General features: G+C 51.5%; 5 protein-coding genes across 5 annotated transcripts; 3 read left to right on the top strand and 2 right to left on the bottom strand.

Annotated features, from left to right (window-relative positions):
- Nucleotides 1–67: 67 nt before the first annotated feature.
- PHR1 (DNA photolyase phr1) lies at nucleotides 68–2148 on the top strand (the record flags this gene model as incomplete). The annotated part of the gene is made up of 2 exons (XM_053193136.2): nucleotides 68–1530; nucleotides 1599–2148. The coding sequence occupies 2 exons, from the start codon at nucleotides 68–70 to the stop codon at nucleotides 2146–2148; spliced, it is 2013 nt and encodes a 670-aa protein (XP_053049254.2).
- Nucleotides 2149–3925: 1777 nt separating this feature from the next.
- On the top strand, nucleotides 3926–5050 carry GH51 (Endoglucanase gh5-1; the record flags this gene model as incomplete). The annotated part of the gene is made up of 2 exons (XM_065756063.1): nucleotides 3926–3929; nucleotides 4257–5050. 2 exons carry the CDS (start codon nucleotides 3926–3928, stop codon nucleotides 5048–5050), a joined length of 798 nt encoding a protein of 265 aa, XP_065615303.1.
- Nucleotides 5051–6311: 1261 nt separating this feature from the next.
- On the top strand, nucleotides 6312–7092 carry N0V96_000879 (uncharacterized protein; the record flags this gene model as incomplete). The annotated part of the gene is made up of 2 exons (XM_053193134.1): nucleotides 6312–6785; nucleotides 6853–7092. The coding sequence occupies 2 exons, from the start codon at nucleotides 6312–6314 to the stop codon at nucleotides 7090–7092; spliced, it is 714 nt and encodes a 237-aa protein (XP_053049252.1).
- Nucleotides 7093–7829: 737 nt separating this feature from the next.
- On the bottom strand, nucleotides 7830–8441 carry N0V96_000880 (uncharacterized protein; the record flags this gene model as incomplete). Its single annotated transcript, XM_053193133.2, has 2 exons — nucleotides 7830–8320; nucleotides 8399–8441. 2 exons carry the CDS (start codon nucleotides 8439–8441, stop codon nucleotides 7830–7832), a joined length of 534 nt encoding a protein of 177 aa, XP_053049251.2.
- A 747-nt stretch (nucleotides 8442–9188) lies between these two features.
- On the bottom strand, nucleotides 9189–10355 carry N0V96_000881 (uncharacterized protein; the record flags this gene model as incomplete). The annotated part of the gene is made up of 1 exon (XM_053193132.2): nucleotides 9189–10355. One exon carries the CDS (start codon nucleotides 10353–10355, stop codon nucleotides 9189–9191), a length of 1167 nt encoding a protein of 388 aa, XP_053049250.2.
- Nucleotides 10356–14330: the final 3975 nt, after the last annotated feature.

A 14330-nucleotide genomic window follows, 5' to 3' on the forward strand; every position in this document is an offset into this window, starting at 1 on the left:
GCAATAATCAATCAAATCAATTCAGATTCAGTCTTTTGACTCGAAAGACCACAATTTCCGTCACCATATGCTCGTCTGTCGCGTCTTGCTCCCCAGCAACGCGCTTCCACCTTTAGCTACTTCTTACATTCGTGCTGCGATTGCTACTACTGCCGTTTCTCCCTTTACCTCGCGCTTCACCTCGAATCCCGCCTCTAGCTTTCCTCCACTCTACAAGTCTCGCCTGCTTTGCAGCACTCGACAGCCGAGCTCGAGTAACCTCATAGTAGCGAACTCTCATCCTCATACTCGCTACATCACCACGATGCCGCCCAAGCAGAAGCGTAAGGCGGCGCCGGCTGCGGAGTCCAGTGACTCTGGGAGGAAGAGAACCAAGACCGAGCAAAACGGAGGGGATCCCTTGCGCAAGCCACACCCGTTCTACGAAGACGCTGAGAAGCATGGGATCGTCCTGCGCAAGTTCTACCCACACGAGATGAGCAACGACCGAGCACGCGCCTACAACGAGAACGAGCTTCCCAGGCCAATCGAGGAGCTCACATCCGCGCTGGAGCAGACATCCAAAACGAGGAAGGCAGTCAAGACAAAGAACGCCGTCGTCCATTGGTTCAAGATGGATCTCCGGACAACAGACAACAGATCGCTGTCTCTAGCGAGCGCGAAGGCCAAGGAGGCGAGGGTCCCACTGATCGCCATGTTCATTGTCAGCCCCCAGGACTATGAAGCGCATCTAACGGCCCCCATCCGCGTCGACTTCATGCTCAGGACCCTGCATGTTCTGAGGGAGGACCTCGCCAAGCTTGACATCCCGCTCTATGTCGAGACCGTTGAGAAACGCAAAAGGATTCCCGAACGAATCGCTGAGCTCATGGATCAATGGGAGGCCAGCCACTTGTTTGCCAATATGGAGTACGAGGTGGACGAGCTTCGCCGGGAGGGGAAGATGGTCCACATGTTTGCCGACAAGGGCCTCTCGTACGAGGTGCTGCACGATACGTGCGTCGTCCCTCCCGGACTTCTGACCAGCGGGGCGGGCAAACAGTACGCCGTTTATTCACCCTGGTTCCGGGCCTGGGTCCGGCACGTCCACGAGAACTTGGACCTCTTGGAGCTATACGATCCGCCCGCGAAGAACCCATCCAGCGCAAGGGAGAAGTACAGCAAGCTGTTTGAAACGGAGATTCCGGAGGAGATTGTGGACCGGAAGCTCGACGACGACCAGAAGAAGCGCTTCCGTGCCTTCTTCCCGGCAGGCGAACATGAGGCACGAAGCCGTCTGGAGAAGTTCTGCGAGGAAAAGGTCGGCCAGTATCACAACAAACGCAACATCCCTCACGACGCCGGGACCTCCAACTTGTCAGTGCATCTTGCCAGTGGGACCATCAGTTCGAGAACATGCGTGCGGTACGCTCGGGATCGCAACAAGACCAAGAAGCTGGATGCGGGCAACGAGGGAATTCGGGTATGGATCAGCGAGGTGGCTTGGCGAGACTTCTACAAGCACGTCTTGGTCAATTGGCCATATGTCTGGTATGTCGGACAACGTTCCCCTTCCGTCCACAAAATTTGAGCCTTGATCACTAACAAGTCCTACCTAGCATGAACAAGCCTTTCAAGCCCGAGTACGCAAACATCGAATGGTCCTACGATATGGACGAATTCAAAGCCTGGAAAGAGGGCAGGACTGGATTTCCCATTGTCGACGCGGCGATGCGCCAGATGGCCCATATGGGCTGGATGCATAACCGATGTCGCATGATCGTCGCCTGCTTCCTCGCAAAGGATCTTCTCATCGACTGGCGCATGGGGGAACGAGTGTTTATGGAAACCCTTATTGATGGCGACTTTGCTTCGAACAATGGCGGCTGGGGTTTCTCTGCCAGCGTGGGCGTAGATCCCCAGCCCTACTTCCGTATTTTCAACCCACTCCTCCAGAGCGAGAAATTCGATGCAGACGGAGACTACATCCGCAAGTGGGTGCCTGAGCTCAAGGGCATCAAGGGCAAGGCGATCCATGCTCCCTATGACCGCGGTGCGGGCGCTCAGGCGAAGAAGGCAGGGTATCCCGAGCCCATGGTTGAACATAAGGGATGTCGTGAGCGAGCCCTATCGGCGTACAAGGCTGGATTAGGCAGAACCGACTTGTGAGCATTCCTTTTTGGGCTCGTGTTCGAGCAGTTGGTCTGTGTAAGATGGTGTTGCAAGTTTTGTTGGAGTTGGTCTTGACATTGAGCGAGGTTATGTTACTCCCGAGGGAATAGAAAGCAATACCATCATAGTGTCTGTCATGACCAGATACCTCAGCTATACTAAGACGGGTCGGAGCAGTATGAATCTTGGTGAAGAAGCCTATCCAAAATCTTTGCTTGAGACCTTAGAATTCGTTTAACTGATGTTGATGCGAACTGGATATTCATCCCCCAGCCCTTCGAAGCCAGCGTCCACGATCAAGTTTCTAGGCTTCATTCGATATTCAACGTTGTCGCTGACTATCTCGAGACGTACTGCTTAGTAGCAGTAATTATCTACTTCCCTAATGCGCCCCTCGTCTTCCTCCAGATTGGCTACTATCGATAGCCTTTGTTTCTAAGAAACCGACCATCCGAATGTATCCTTATGTCGTCGCCTTGAAGCCTTACTTGGTGTATCCATCTTACGCAAAGGTCATACATGAAATCGTCTCCTCGCCTTTCAGGCGTTAATCAAGACTCAGATAATGTTCGGACAAGAAGGTCCCTCGGTCGCACAGATCTACGACAGTATCGGTAGTTATGTTCCGTAACCTGCATCTGGCATTGGCTACAGCCATTGGTGAGATGGATGCCGGCGTCGACGCCAAGATGCCAAGCCGTGAACTCTCCGAAGGCTCAACTTGCAGGTTACCCAAGTCAACACAAGACTCACGACTACATAGCATATGTTTAAGACTTCAAATGCAATACGACCACGCTCAGGATTGCTCTTGCAAAATCGAGTTTATGTGGATGAACCAATTTCATCAAGGCACTGGGACGCAGCGACGAGCCGTGACGGGAACATCCAACGGCCGGGATCCGGGCCTTCTTACCCCTTACGCCCACTCTCAACTTCATTTCAATCGAATTCGTCACTGGTGGGATCGTGAATAAGGATTCATCACATTTTACGGTACCGAAAAATGCTCGAGTCGCAGTCATGTGTTGTAAAGTGCGTTCCGATGGCCCGATGCAACCTCGGAGGCAGCTACTCCGGTTCGACCGCACACCAAAGACTACGACTTTTCCGACATCGCAGGTCCCGTTATTCCACTCTTGGAAATGAATGAAACTCTTATTGGTCCCACGTAGTCGCATTTATTCGAGGTCACCTGCCCCTTCTCCGGAGTGTGTGATTCCAGTGAGCCGGTCCGACGTTGCTGTCGTCCTCACCACGAGTCTATGGCACCTGCGGCTCTAGGAATGCCGGCCCCCAAGGAGAAACAGACCAGGGGCCCTAGTCTATAACATTCTCTTCACGGATTCAGGAGCCGGAGATAAAAGGCAAATTCGCAAAAGACGACATTAAAATACCCCCCTGCGAGAATGGTAGCGAGTCGGGCGGGACATGCGACCCCACGGGGGCTCACAACTTTGATGGTGAAAGAGGGAAGGTGCCACGGAGTAGAGGGTTCCATGAGCCGACGGAAATATGAGTATGGGTTAACGGAAGCTTGGGATGGGAGAGGTTCATCTGAGAGCCTGGCATATAAGAAGACGGCCAAGGATATGTGCCGAGACATACTTCACATTTGCTTCTTCATCCAGAAACCCAAGATACGCAAGGAGTCTATGCAACTTTCACTCACCATGAAGTACCTGGTATCTCTCGGAGCTCTTGTCAGCGCAGTCACTGCACAGGCGCCCTTATACGGACAATGCGGTGGCCAGGGATGGACTGGAGCGACGACATGTGTTAGCGGTTCTGTATGCACTGCTGCGAACCAATGGTACAGCCAGTGTCTTCCCGGAACGGCCGCGCCTTCGGTTACAACGACGCTCGTCACGAAGACGACTTCCACAGCCAAGTCCACCGCCACAGCGACCTCTCCTCCTGCCAACTCTCTGGGGTGGAAGTGGTTCGGAGTCAACGAAGCCGGCGGTGAATTTGGAGAGAAGACGCTGCCTGGTACTTGGGGCAAGGACTTCATCTTTCCCGATACATCGACCATTACTGTGGGTTCCTGATACCCACACAGAAGAAGCGACACACCAAACTGACAACCACCTAGACTCTTCGAGGGCAGGGCTATAATACCTTCCGTGTCCAATTCAAGATGGAGCGCATGACTCCCAATTCCCTGACGGCAAGCTTCAACACCGCGTACCTGGCAAACCTCACCACCGTTATCAACCATATTACCTCGAGCGGAGGCTGGGCTGTCTTGGACCCCCACAACTACGGACGATTCTACGACAATATTATCACTGATACCGGTGCTTTCCAAACGTGGTGGAAGAACTTTGCTACCCAATTCAAGAGCAATGATCACGTCATCTTCGATACGAACAACGAGTATAACACCATGGACCAGACACTTGTGCTCAACCTGAACCAGGCCGCAATCAACGGTATTCGCGCAGCAGGAGCAACCCAGTACGTTTTTGTCGAAGGAAACCAGTGGTCCGGTGCTTGGTCGTGGGTCACTGTGAACGACAACATGAAGGCTCTCACCGACCCCCTGAACAAGATCGTCTACGAAATGCATCAGTATCTCGACTCAGACAGCTCCGGCACGTCAACAGCGTGTGTATCAACTACTATTGGTGTCGAAAGGGTCACTGCTGCCACAAATTGGCTGCGTCAGAACGGCAAGATCGGTATCTTGGGCGAGTTCGCGGGCGGAGCCAACTCCCAATGCCAGACCGCCGTCAAGGGCATGCTTGACTACCTCAAGGCTAACGATGACGTGTGGACCGGAGGTCTCTGGTGGGCCAGTGGGCCTTGGTGGGCCGATTATATCTACAGTTTCGAGCCTCCCTCTGGCACAGGTTACACGTACTACAACTCCTTGCTCAAGGGGTATGTTGCATGAGGCGTTTGAAGATACGACACAGCCTTGCGTATTGTGTAGCTTAAGTAAGGTGCTCTGGGGAAGTATGAACTGGCTGTAAGGTCATGCTTATAACTTCGCTGTATATATTCACTTCGTACAAACTATTCAATTCTTACCCATACATGACAAACGTCAACTTGAAGCTGGGAGTCTAGGAGGTTGTTCTGATCCTCAGCCACGAGGAGACCTGAAATACTGCCATTCTGAAGAGATTGAAAGAATATGAGTTGTGTTGTTGAAGAAGTCGGCGCGGTGAGTGCTGGCCTCCGGCTGAAGAGTCGGCCGTTCGGCCCCGAGGATCACATTCAGATCAGTTTGGCATAGACCTTCCCTAATATTTTCCTGAATTACACATACCTTCAGCGGTATTGAGATAAGACGCAATTCGATCTCATGTTTCAATCTAATAGTTGACCTTCATGTCTACCTCCATCTCTATTATTGCCATTATCCCTACCATTGCTCATGTTCGGTTTCACCTTCGGTGTATTCCCTAAAGAATCATTTTAGAATGTCAGAGTAAGCCATTAGTAGTGAGAATAAGAGTGATAACGAAAAGGGAGGCCTGCTATGTATCGACCTGTGGGTGCCTTGTCAGGTGCAAAGAATTCATGGAAACTCCAGTCCCCAAGCGAGCACCTTTAACTTTCCAACGACAGTCCCAAGACAAACATCTTTGTAGGCGCTCGGTCTCAATCCAGCCTATCGATGGCGTCCCGCCCCATGCCCATGGACATGGTCGGCACGATAGTCCGGCACCCCTTAGCGCGCCACGCTGAGAGACTAGAAAAAAGGGCATTGAAGCTGGCTTAAGTCGAGACTCTTTATTGGGAGACTTTGTTATCCCTGGACTTTGATGTAGGCGTTCTAACTTTCCGCTTCAAGCTGTAGCTTCCATTATCTCAAGCCAGCGCTGCGACAAAATTAGACATGGCGTCCGATGCCGGATAGGCATGGCATTCGTGCAGACTTGGATCGAATCCAGAAATTCTTCATAAATAACCAATGCTCTGCATAGATAAATGGCAATCTCGAGAAATATCTGATTTCTCACTGGAATTCACGTTGGAGGCTTGCTCACCCTCCAATCATTAACGATGGCGTCCATTTATGCTGACCACCCTTATTCTCTGATACCCACGCCAACCTACCAAAACTCAACGAATGAAAAAGGTGTGAACGAGGTTTGTTTCCCAAAGTAAGGCAGCGAAAGACTCGTGGCTAACTCAAGCAGCCTGACATGTTCACTCGCATCGCCTCCGAGATGGCGCTTGTCCACAATATGATAATACGGGGCCTCAACTCAATTTACCTTCAGGCACCACACGTCAAGGCATCTGAGTCGAAGGCTTTTTTGAAGTACATTCTAGCCTGGTACAGTCTGCTAAACGTCCATCACTCCGGTGAGGAAGAACAATTTTTCCCGGCTATCGATGAGTTAACAGGCCAGAAGGGCTTGATGGATGTCAACGTCGCGCAACACAAGGAGTTTCACGATTCATTAGCCAGCTTCAAGCAATACGTCGATACATGTGTGTCAGGGAAGGATATACTGGATAGTGCAAAACTTGTGACCTTGATCGATGGCTTCGGCGATGTGTTGACGAAGCATCTTCGGGATGAGATTCCGAGTATCCTGGAGCTCAGGGTTTTTGGTGCGGATAAGATGGCGTCGTTGGAGAAGGCTTTCGAAGAGGAAGGAGAGAAGAGCATGGTGAGTTGTGTCTCCCTGAAAGTCTAGTTCATGACGTTTAGCTGACATTTGCAACTTCGACTCGCAGAAAGCTCTCGGCTTGATCAAGGGGTTGCCATTCTGCTTGTCAAATCACGACGTTGCTTTTGAGGACGGCCAGTGGGCAAGTTGGCCTCCTGCGCCACCAGTCATCAAACTCATCTGCAGGCACGTCACGTATCGCTTCAAAAAGAAGTCCTGGAAGTATTCTGCATGCGACAAGATGGGGAACCTGAAGCCCCTGTATGCTGGGGCTCACGAGGATACCAAGGTTGGACCAGCAAAGTAGATCGTCATTTAATCCATGCCGTAGTTGTAAGCCAGTAATTTATCTCATATTTACGTGCACATAACGCAAATGAACCTTGAGTCGTTGGAAGTACTCATTGAGGCTACGGGGCCTCCGGACTCCTCTCGTATTATTGAGATGCGTCTCATATTGTTAAGGTACTAATCCGCCACTGAAGTCTCATAGTTACTGAAAAGATCGCTAAGTAGGCTGCTGTCGCAGTTCCAATCCAGAATATTGGATTGACGTTGTGAAGCCTCCAGATCTCTAGACCCTGACATTGAGAGCCAGAGAGGAAAGTAGTGCCGATACTTCACCAGGGAACCTCCTGGCCGGTAATGACGTTGATGAACTTGCCCGAAGTACTTTCGCGGGTTGCGTTGTCGATCTATCGATATATCAGTCAAAAACTCTAAGCCCTAGCGACTTGGAGACAATCCAGGAGACATCGGAACAGCTCACCAAATCTATCGTCTTCGAAGTGCTCTCTTCAATCGTATGCGGTGCTTCTTTGAGTCCCACGATGCGCGCACCAATGTTACCCATTTCCGTCTGAACATGGCTATGCCTCAGGTCAGCTTATACTGTCGACATCTTTCAGCTACAGAAGCTACTTACCCAGGGTGAATAGCAAAGGCGACCAGCGAAGGGTTGCCGGCATGAATAGCTCTGTTATGAGCGAGTTATAAGCGATCTAGTCTCCGGAACTCGCTCGCCATCTGACTTTGCATAATTACTTACACAGTAAACCAATCTTGAGCGGCCTTGGACACACCATAAGCACCGGCATAGAACGCCATGTACTTTTCGCAGTTGGTAATAGAGCCAGCGCCACTCGATACCGAAACCCACTTAGGCGAACTGGACTTGTCGAGAAGCGGCTTGAAAGCCTGGAAGAGACGAATGGGGCCCAGGGTATTGACTTGTAGGGTGTACTCGATGGTCTCGATCTCGGCAGTGTCCAGCTTTTTCGGTGGCATCGGGCCCATACCAGCGTTGGCGATGATAAGGTCTACATGCTTGATTCCGGTTGCTTCAACGACCTTGAACGCTTCAAGAGGGTCGTTTGATGAAATGCTGTCGATACCGACGAGAAGGAGGCGGGAGCCTTCTGCTTTGGGAAGTTTGTCCAAGTCTTGGGATGCTTGAGCTTTGGTATCCCGCACGCTACCGATGACCGTGTGGTTGGGTCGGGCGAGGTACTTTTCCAGAAGTCCCTTGCCAATACCTAGTCCGCCATTAGACTCGGGACGTTAAAACCTCAACCCGGATGAGATTTAGGATAAAGACAAGGAAAACAGCCCACCTTTGTTGACTCCGGTGATGAGCACAACCGTTGGTATAGACATTTTTGGCTTCTTCAAACTTCACAAAATTCCGAGAACTAGATTTCGAAGCAAAGAGTAATCGGATTGGAAGTAGCGAGACTGAAGGCAAGATGGGTATCGGGTATGCAGCCTGTAATAGGATCTCGTGCGACGATAGAAACTGTTACAGTCTCTTTATAACAACTTGAGCCACTTACAGACTGTTCGAAGCCACTGAGACTAGAGAAACCGTCTAGTCTTTTCTTGGCCAGGTGTCGCTCGCTTTCGGAATAAACTGCTGCCTAAGGTAGATCGTGGTGAGGGGTTGAACGCATGTTTTAGTTGGAAATGCGGCGCCAGAATACTTGCTGCCTGTCCTTCTGAGAACACATCCAAGCCAGTCGTAACGAGAATATTGGCGAATTATGCGGGCCAAAAAATGGGTTTGTCGTACTATTGGCGCATAACCGTGCAGAAAAGTTGCATAGCATATGCGGTTGGAGCGAGAGTTCGGCTCGCGGCTATGATCTTAGCGAACCGGCTGAGTGATGTTCAACAATGCCAGCTCTTGATTGACCAATCCAAATTACTTGATGCAAAGAAGCTTATTGCTTAAACTTCTGCCTGCTGTGTGCGGAACTTGAGAAGCTTGATCTCATCTAGGCAACGATTTTGGTGTACTCTTGGGCTGAACCCTTGCGACATTGATTTCATCATCATCAGATCTTGTGGCGAATGTTGCGGAAGAATGATAATTGTATGCAATTGAACCTTCGCGACTTCACATCACTACTCCTCTAATGCCTTGTAAATGGCCCTGATGTAAGACTTCGCAGCGTTGTTTCCCAACCCCGTCATGGACAACTTATTCATCACGTATGCGATGGTGATTTTTCTGTCTAGATCCATGGCGACGAATGACCCACCGAGGCCTGCCCAGAAGCAAATACGTCCATTAGGCAGGAAATCAGCAACCGCCGTACCACCTTCGCCCGTAATGCCAAACCCAACACCGAAACGCATAGGCACGCCCATTACGAGATCAAATCCGTTAGATTGTTGCTCAAATATGAGGTTGATGGTGTCTTGTGAGAGGAATCGTTTCCCGTCGACGCTGCCGCCGAGACTGATGATTGAGAGGATCCGCGTGAGCGCGTGGGCATTGGCTTGCCCGCTCCCAGCGAGGATGTCGCCCTGACGCCAGGTAGAGCCGTTAGCGAAGTCCGAGGGGAAGGGCATGGGGTTCATGGTCTTGAACGTGATGGAGCCCGGCTGGGGGCCCATGCCGGGACCGAGGGGAGGCATAGGTGCGGAAATAACATCCGTCGTCCGGGGCAGCTCTTTGTCGGAAACGCCAAAGTGAAAATCTGCGCCCAGTGGCTTCACGATCTCTTCCATGATGAAGTCTCTCAGCGTTGTACCTGTCGCGCGACGGACTATGGCTGCTAGTAAATGGCCGAACGTAAATGAGTGGTACCCAGACGCTGTCCCGGGTTCCCACCACGGCGCCTGCGTAGCTAATTTTGCTGCAGCTGCATCAAGGTCGGAGATTTCTTCGAAAGAGAGCGGCCCATCGGCATCCCAGCCAGAGACGCCTGACGTGTGAGAGAGGATATGGCGGATCTCGATATCCTCTTTGCCATTGGCGGCGAACTCAGGCCAATGCTTTGAGACCTTGTCGTTGATTGAGAGAACTTTGCGGTCAATGAGAATGAGGATGGCCAGACTGAGGACGGTTTTTGTGGAGGAGAAGATTGTAACGAGTGTGTCTTCGGTCCATGGCGTGGTGCGTTCCTTGTCCGTGTAGCCACCCCACAGGTTTACAACATCGCTGCCATCAATGTTGACGGCAATGGCAGCGCCGACTTCTTCCCCAGAGTCGATATTGTCTTGAAGTTGCCTGCGTACCTCTTGGAATTTGGGGTCGCAAGTGCCGTGTGTTTGTGTTTGTGTCATGATCGCCAAATTGTTGACCAAGAATAAGCACCATAGTTGGTTGAGCTGTGCTGTAAGATGGTGGTGCTGGAGTTGATTGAAAAACTGAAAGATGAATACTGAGTGTACGAAACTCACAGAGTACACCGAGATATGCTCTTACTATATAGTTGATCAGTAGTCCAGCGATGCCCACATTATCGGTGGCTGTTCACTCCGAGCCATCACGGCTTTGGATGCAGGCTGACAAAGTGTAGGTCTTCGTTCAGCTTTCGAGCGTCTCGTGAAGCTCGTTGTCGTATTCACAGGGCAGTGTCGGTAGCTACCCCGCCGACTGGTCGGGTCGGAACGGCGCCTGGGGCCTGAGAAGTCGGTGCTTCACCCGCCGACTGGCCGGGGTGTGTCTGAGTTCAGGGCCCGAGCAGACTTGCAGGTTAGCGGTGCTTCTTAGTGCCTTGGTTGCCGTTATACCGCTGCTTACTTTCGCTAATAAGAGTCGGCTTCGGGCGCAGGCCATGTGGATAACGCTCAACTTCCGAGGTGGCCCGGAATCAATCACTATTGGAGTCTTTCGGCTTAGGTAGTGTACAGAGTACCCCCCAAGCCTGATGATAATTTTCCTGAATCTTCCGGATAAAAGTCCATGTAAGCTTGCGTTGCAGACTGGGTGCACTGGCATCGATCGAGCAACAAGAGGTGCTTAGAGTGGACAGTTACAACTTGTTCTGGATAATCATAACCATATGATGGCTGAATACTCCGTATCAAAAGTAAGTAGTGCCCCGCCCTTCAAAGGTGTTTGGGCAACCCTGTGGTCTTATTTTGTTGCGTTCTATCGAGAATCCCTTATTTGAAGGACTTAGATTCCCACGTTCTTATTAGCCGATCTCGCCTAGATTCAATTATTATGGGCCTCGACCGCACGCCTACCAAAGTACTTCCGTATTTGAACTTGCCCTTTCAGGCTACTTATGGCAACTGGAGAGAGCGCGTGTCACGTCACACTCTGCTGGGTTGAGTAATATAAACATATCTGTATTACACCGTGGCTTCTTGTTCTGTATTTCTTCCATTTACGGATATATTCGCCTACAAAGGTTAAATAGACGTGAGCGAGTTCTGTCGCGACTCTCCACGGCACCAGCGAATTGCTCTTCTTCTCATTGATGCCAGATATTCATACCATACAATGGAACTCGGACCGGTTGTTTCGCAACCAGCCAGCGCTGCTTCAGGCCCAGCATCAACAATTGCGGAACCTGTCAACTCGACTCCATCAAAAAGCCGATCGGCCGCCATCATCTTTTCCATTACATGCATCACCGGAATCAGCAACCTTTTGGCCGGCTTGCTGACAGTGTGTATACCGGTAATTGCAGCGGATATAGGCATACAAGCTGGCCTTCAACTTTGGCCGGCTTCCGCTTTTGTGCTGGCATGCGACTGTACTCTACTCCTCTGCGCCACGGCCGCTGACCTCCTCGGTTGCCGGCGCGTCTGTCTTTTAGGTGCCCTGCTTCAAGCCGGCAGCGCCTTAGGCGCAGGTCTCTCCCAAACCTCGACCCAGCTCATCGCACTCCGCGCTTTTGCGGGTGTCGCGGCGTCAATGTGCTTGCCCAGCGCCGCAGGCATCGTATCGTCAGCTTTCCCTCACAGCACCAGGCCGCGTACACGCACTGCTGCTTTTTTCTGCTATGGGCGGTGGCCAAGCCGTCGGGTTTGGACTGGGTCTTGCCCTTGGCGGTGTTTTTAGCGGCACTGTCGGGTGGCGATGGGGATTCCATACTACTGCGATTCTTAATGTTGTCGTCTTGGCCATTGCTCTGTGGGCACTTCCAGTTAGCGTTGATGATGCCGCGCCTTTGGGCTGAACACTCTTACCCGCCTGCGAAAAGAGCTGGATTGGATTGGAGCGTTGATCATCAGCACGAGTCTGGCTTTCATGTCCTATGTGCTGGGTATCGTTACGGACTCCGACGCGGGCAAGCATATGCGTCAACCGCTCAATATCGTGCTCCTCGGCACAGGTGTGGCCCTCGTGCCTGTTTACATCTTTTGGATGCACCACCAAAAGCGACGGGGGCGGCCAGCTCTGATACCCAACGAGCTATGGAAAAATGAGCCATTCAACTCGGTATGCATCACGGTTTTCCTTGTTTGGGGTGCCCACAACGCCAGCGAGCAGCTCACGGCACTGTACCTACAGGACGTCCGTGGTTTCTCGACGTTGACGTCGTCCTTGTACTTCCTTCCAGCACCCGTCTGCGGCATTCTCACAAACATCGCCGTTGCGGTCTTTCTGTCACGTCTGAGAGCATCTTATGCCGTCCCGGTGGCTTGTTTCGTGAGTGGACTCGCTCCGCTCCTGTTGGCAGCATTGTGCAGGGTGAATGGCCCCAGCTACTGGGAAGCCGTCTTCCAAGCAATGGCTATCAACCCCATCGGAGCAGACATGATGTACACCATTGCCATGTTGGTCGTGACCGACGCATTCCCTGCCAAGACGCAAGCCCTGGCGGGTGGTGTGTTCAATATGGTCGCCCAGATTGGTGAAAGCGTCGGCATTGCCACGACCGTCGTCATAGCGCAGCAGGTGTCTTCACCGCTTACAAAAAGCGTCGGTGCAAGAGAAGCACTGCTTCGAGGTTACCATGCTGGATGGTGGTTCAGTTGCGGGCTGAGTTTTGTTTCTGTAGCTGTGAGCCTATGGGGGTTGAGAAGTGTTGGCAGACTAGGCGTGAAGCGAGACTGAGGGTCCAGGTTTGAAAAAAGGAATGGGAGCACAGTCTCGAGATACCTGAGTAGCATGTTCCAATGAATATCTTTAGTTGATGTATCTGATACTCTCTTGATTTGATCTGTATGGGCATACGGCAAATACTACAACCAACCGCTGCAATTGAATCTTGATCCCTTGGCTGGTTTTCTTAGGAGCGATTAGTACGCATACTTCTATGAAGGAAAACCCCCTGTTGACTGCTGAGCTGTTATTCGGAATTGACGCCTCATCAAAGATGCAATTGATAGCGACCTTTTCAAAACAGACATGAGTTAGAGAGCAGGAGAACCTCGCAAACCGGGTTAGATGAAGATGCGACTTGGATATCGATGACAGACACTGTAGAAGAGGCATGTCAATACCCTACCTCACTGTTGTTGAAGAGAAAAGGGGCCGAGGGAAGACCTAGAACGCACTCCTACACATTCTAGATAGGGGCTATCTACAAGTAGAATACTAGTAGGGGTTACAGGCGGCCGCCTCGCTCCGAGAGCTGCATGGGGTTCAACATCATCGCACAGCATGTTGGCAGGAAGATGAGGGGATCGGGATGATAATAGAGAGACTGGAATCGGTTACGAAAGCTACCTTACATGGAGTAACAGCCTCAATAAAAAGTCCCACTGCTCACCACCCCCTGACTGGGCAGCAACGCGTTTCTCCCAATTTGGACCCAACATAGCCTCAGCTTGTGCCCTCAACAGCTTCTCCTCATCAGCATGCTTCTGCAAGCGCCGATGAATCATTGATCTTTCTCAGCCCGACCACTTATACCATGGAGTTCTTTGATGTCATTCCTGATCTCAGCAGCCGTCTCCATGGCCGCCATACGACTAGCTTTTGCCACCTTCACTCCTTCTTGAGCCATCCTAATCACCTTTTCAAGCTCCTCCTTCTCGCCTTTAAGCTCATCCTGGCGCCTCTTGGCTTCGGCACGCCCCCGGGTCTCGGTTTCGATCTGTCGCTCTAAGAAGGCAATATCGTCTTGGATTTTGGACAGGCGAAGTTGGACGACGGGCATTTTCTGCTCCTCGATATCTCGGATCTGACCCTGGGCGGTGTATTGTTCCTGCATCTGAGCGCTGAGTCGCTCAAGGAGAGAGCACTCGAAAGTAGTCAGGTCTGTATGCGTTTTCGAAGTGCCGCATCCATGGCAGGGTCCGAATTTGTCGAAAGCCCCTGTACGGCTAGCAGAATGCGGCGCAAAATTCATTTGG

The sequence above is a fragment of the Colletotrichum fioriniae genome (assembly GCF_027942845.1).
Source record: "Colletotrichum fioriniae strain IMI 355084 chromosome Unknown scaffold_1, whole genome shotgun sequence".
NCBI classification, from domain to species: domain Eukaryota; kingdom Fungi; phylum Ascomycota; class Sordariomycetes; order Glomerellales; family Glomerellaceae; genus Colletotrichum; species Colletotrichum fioriniae.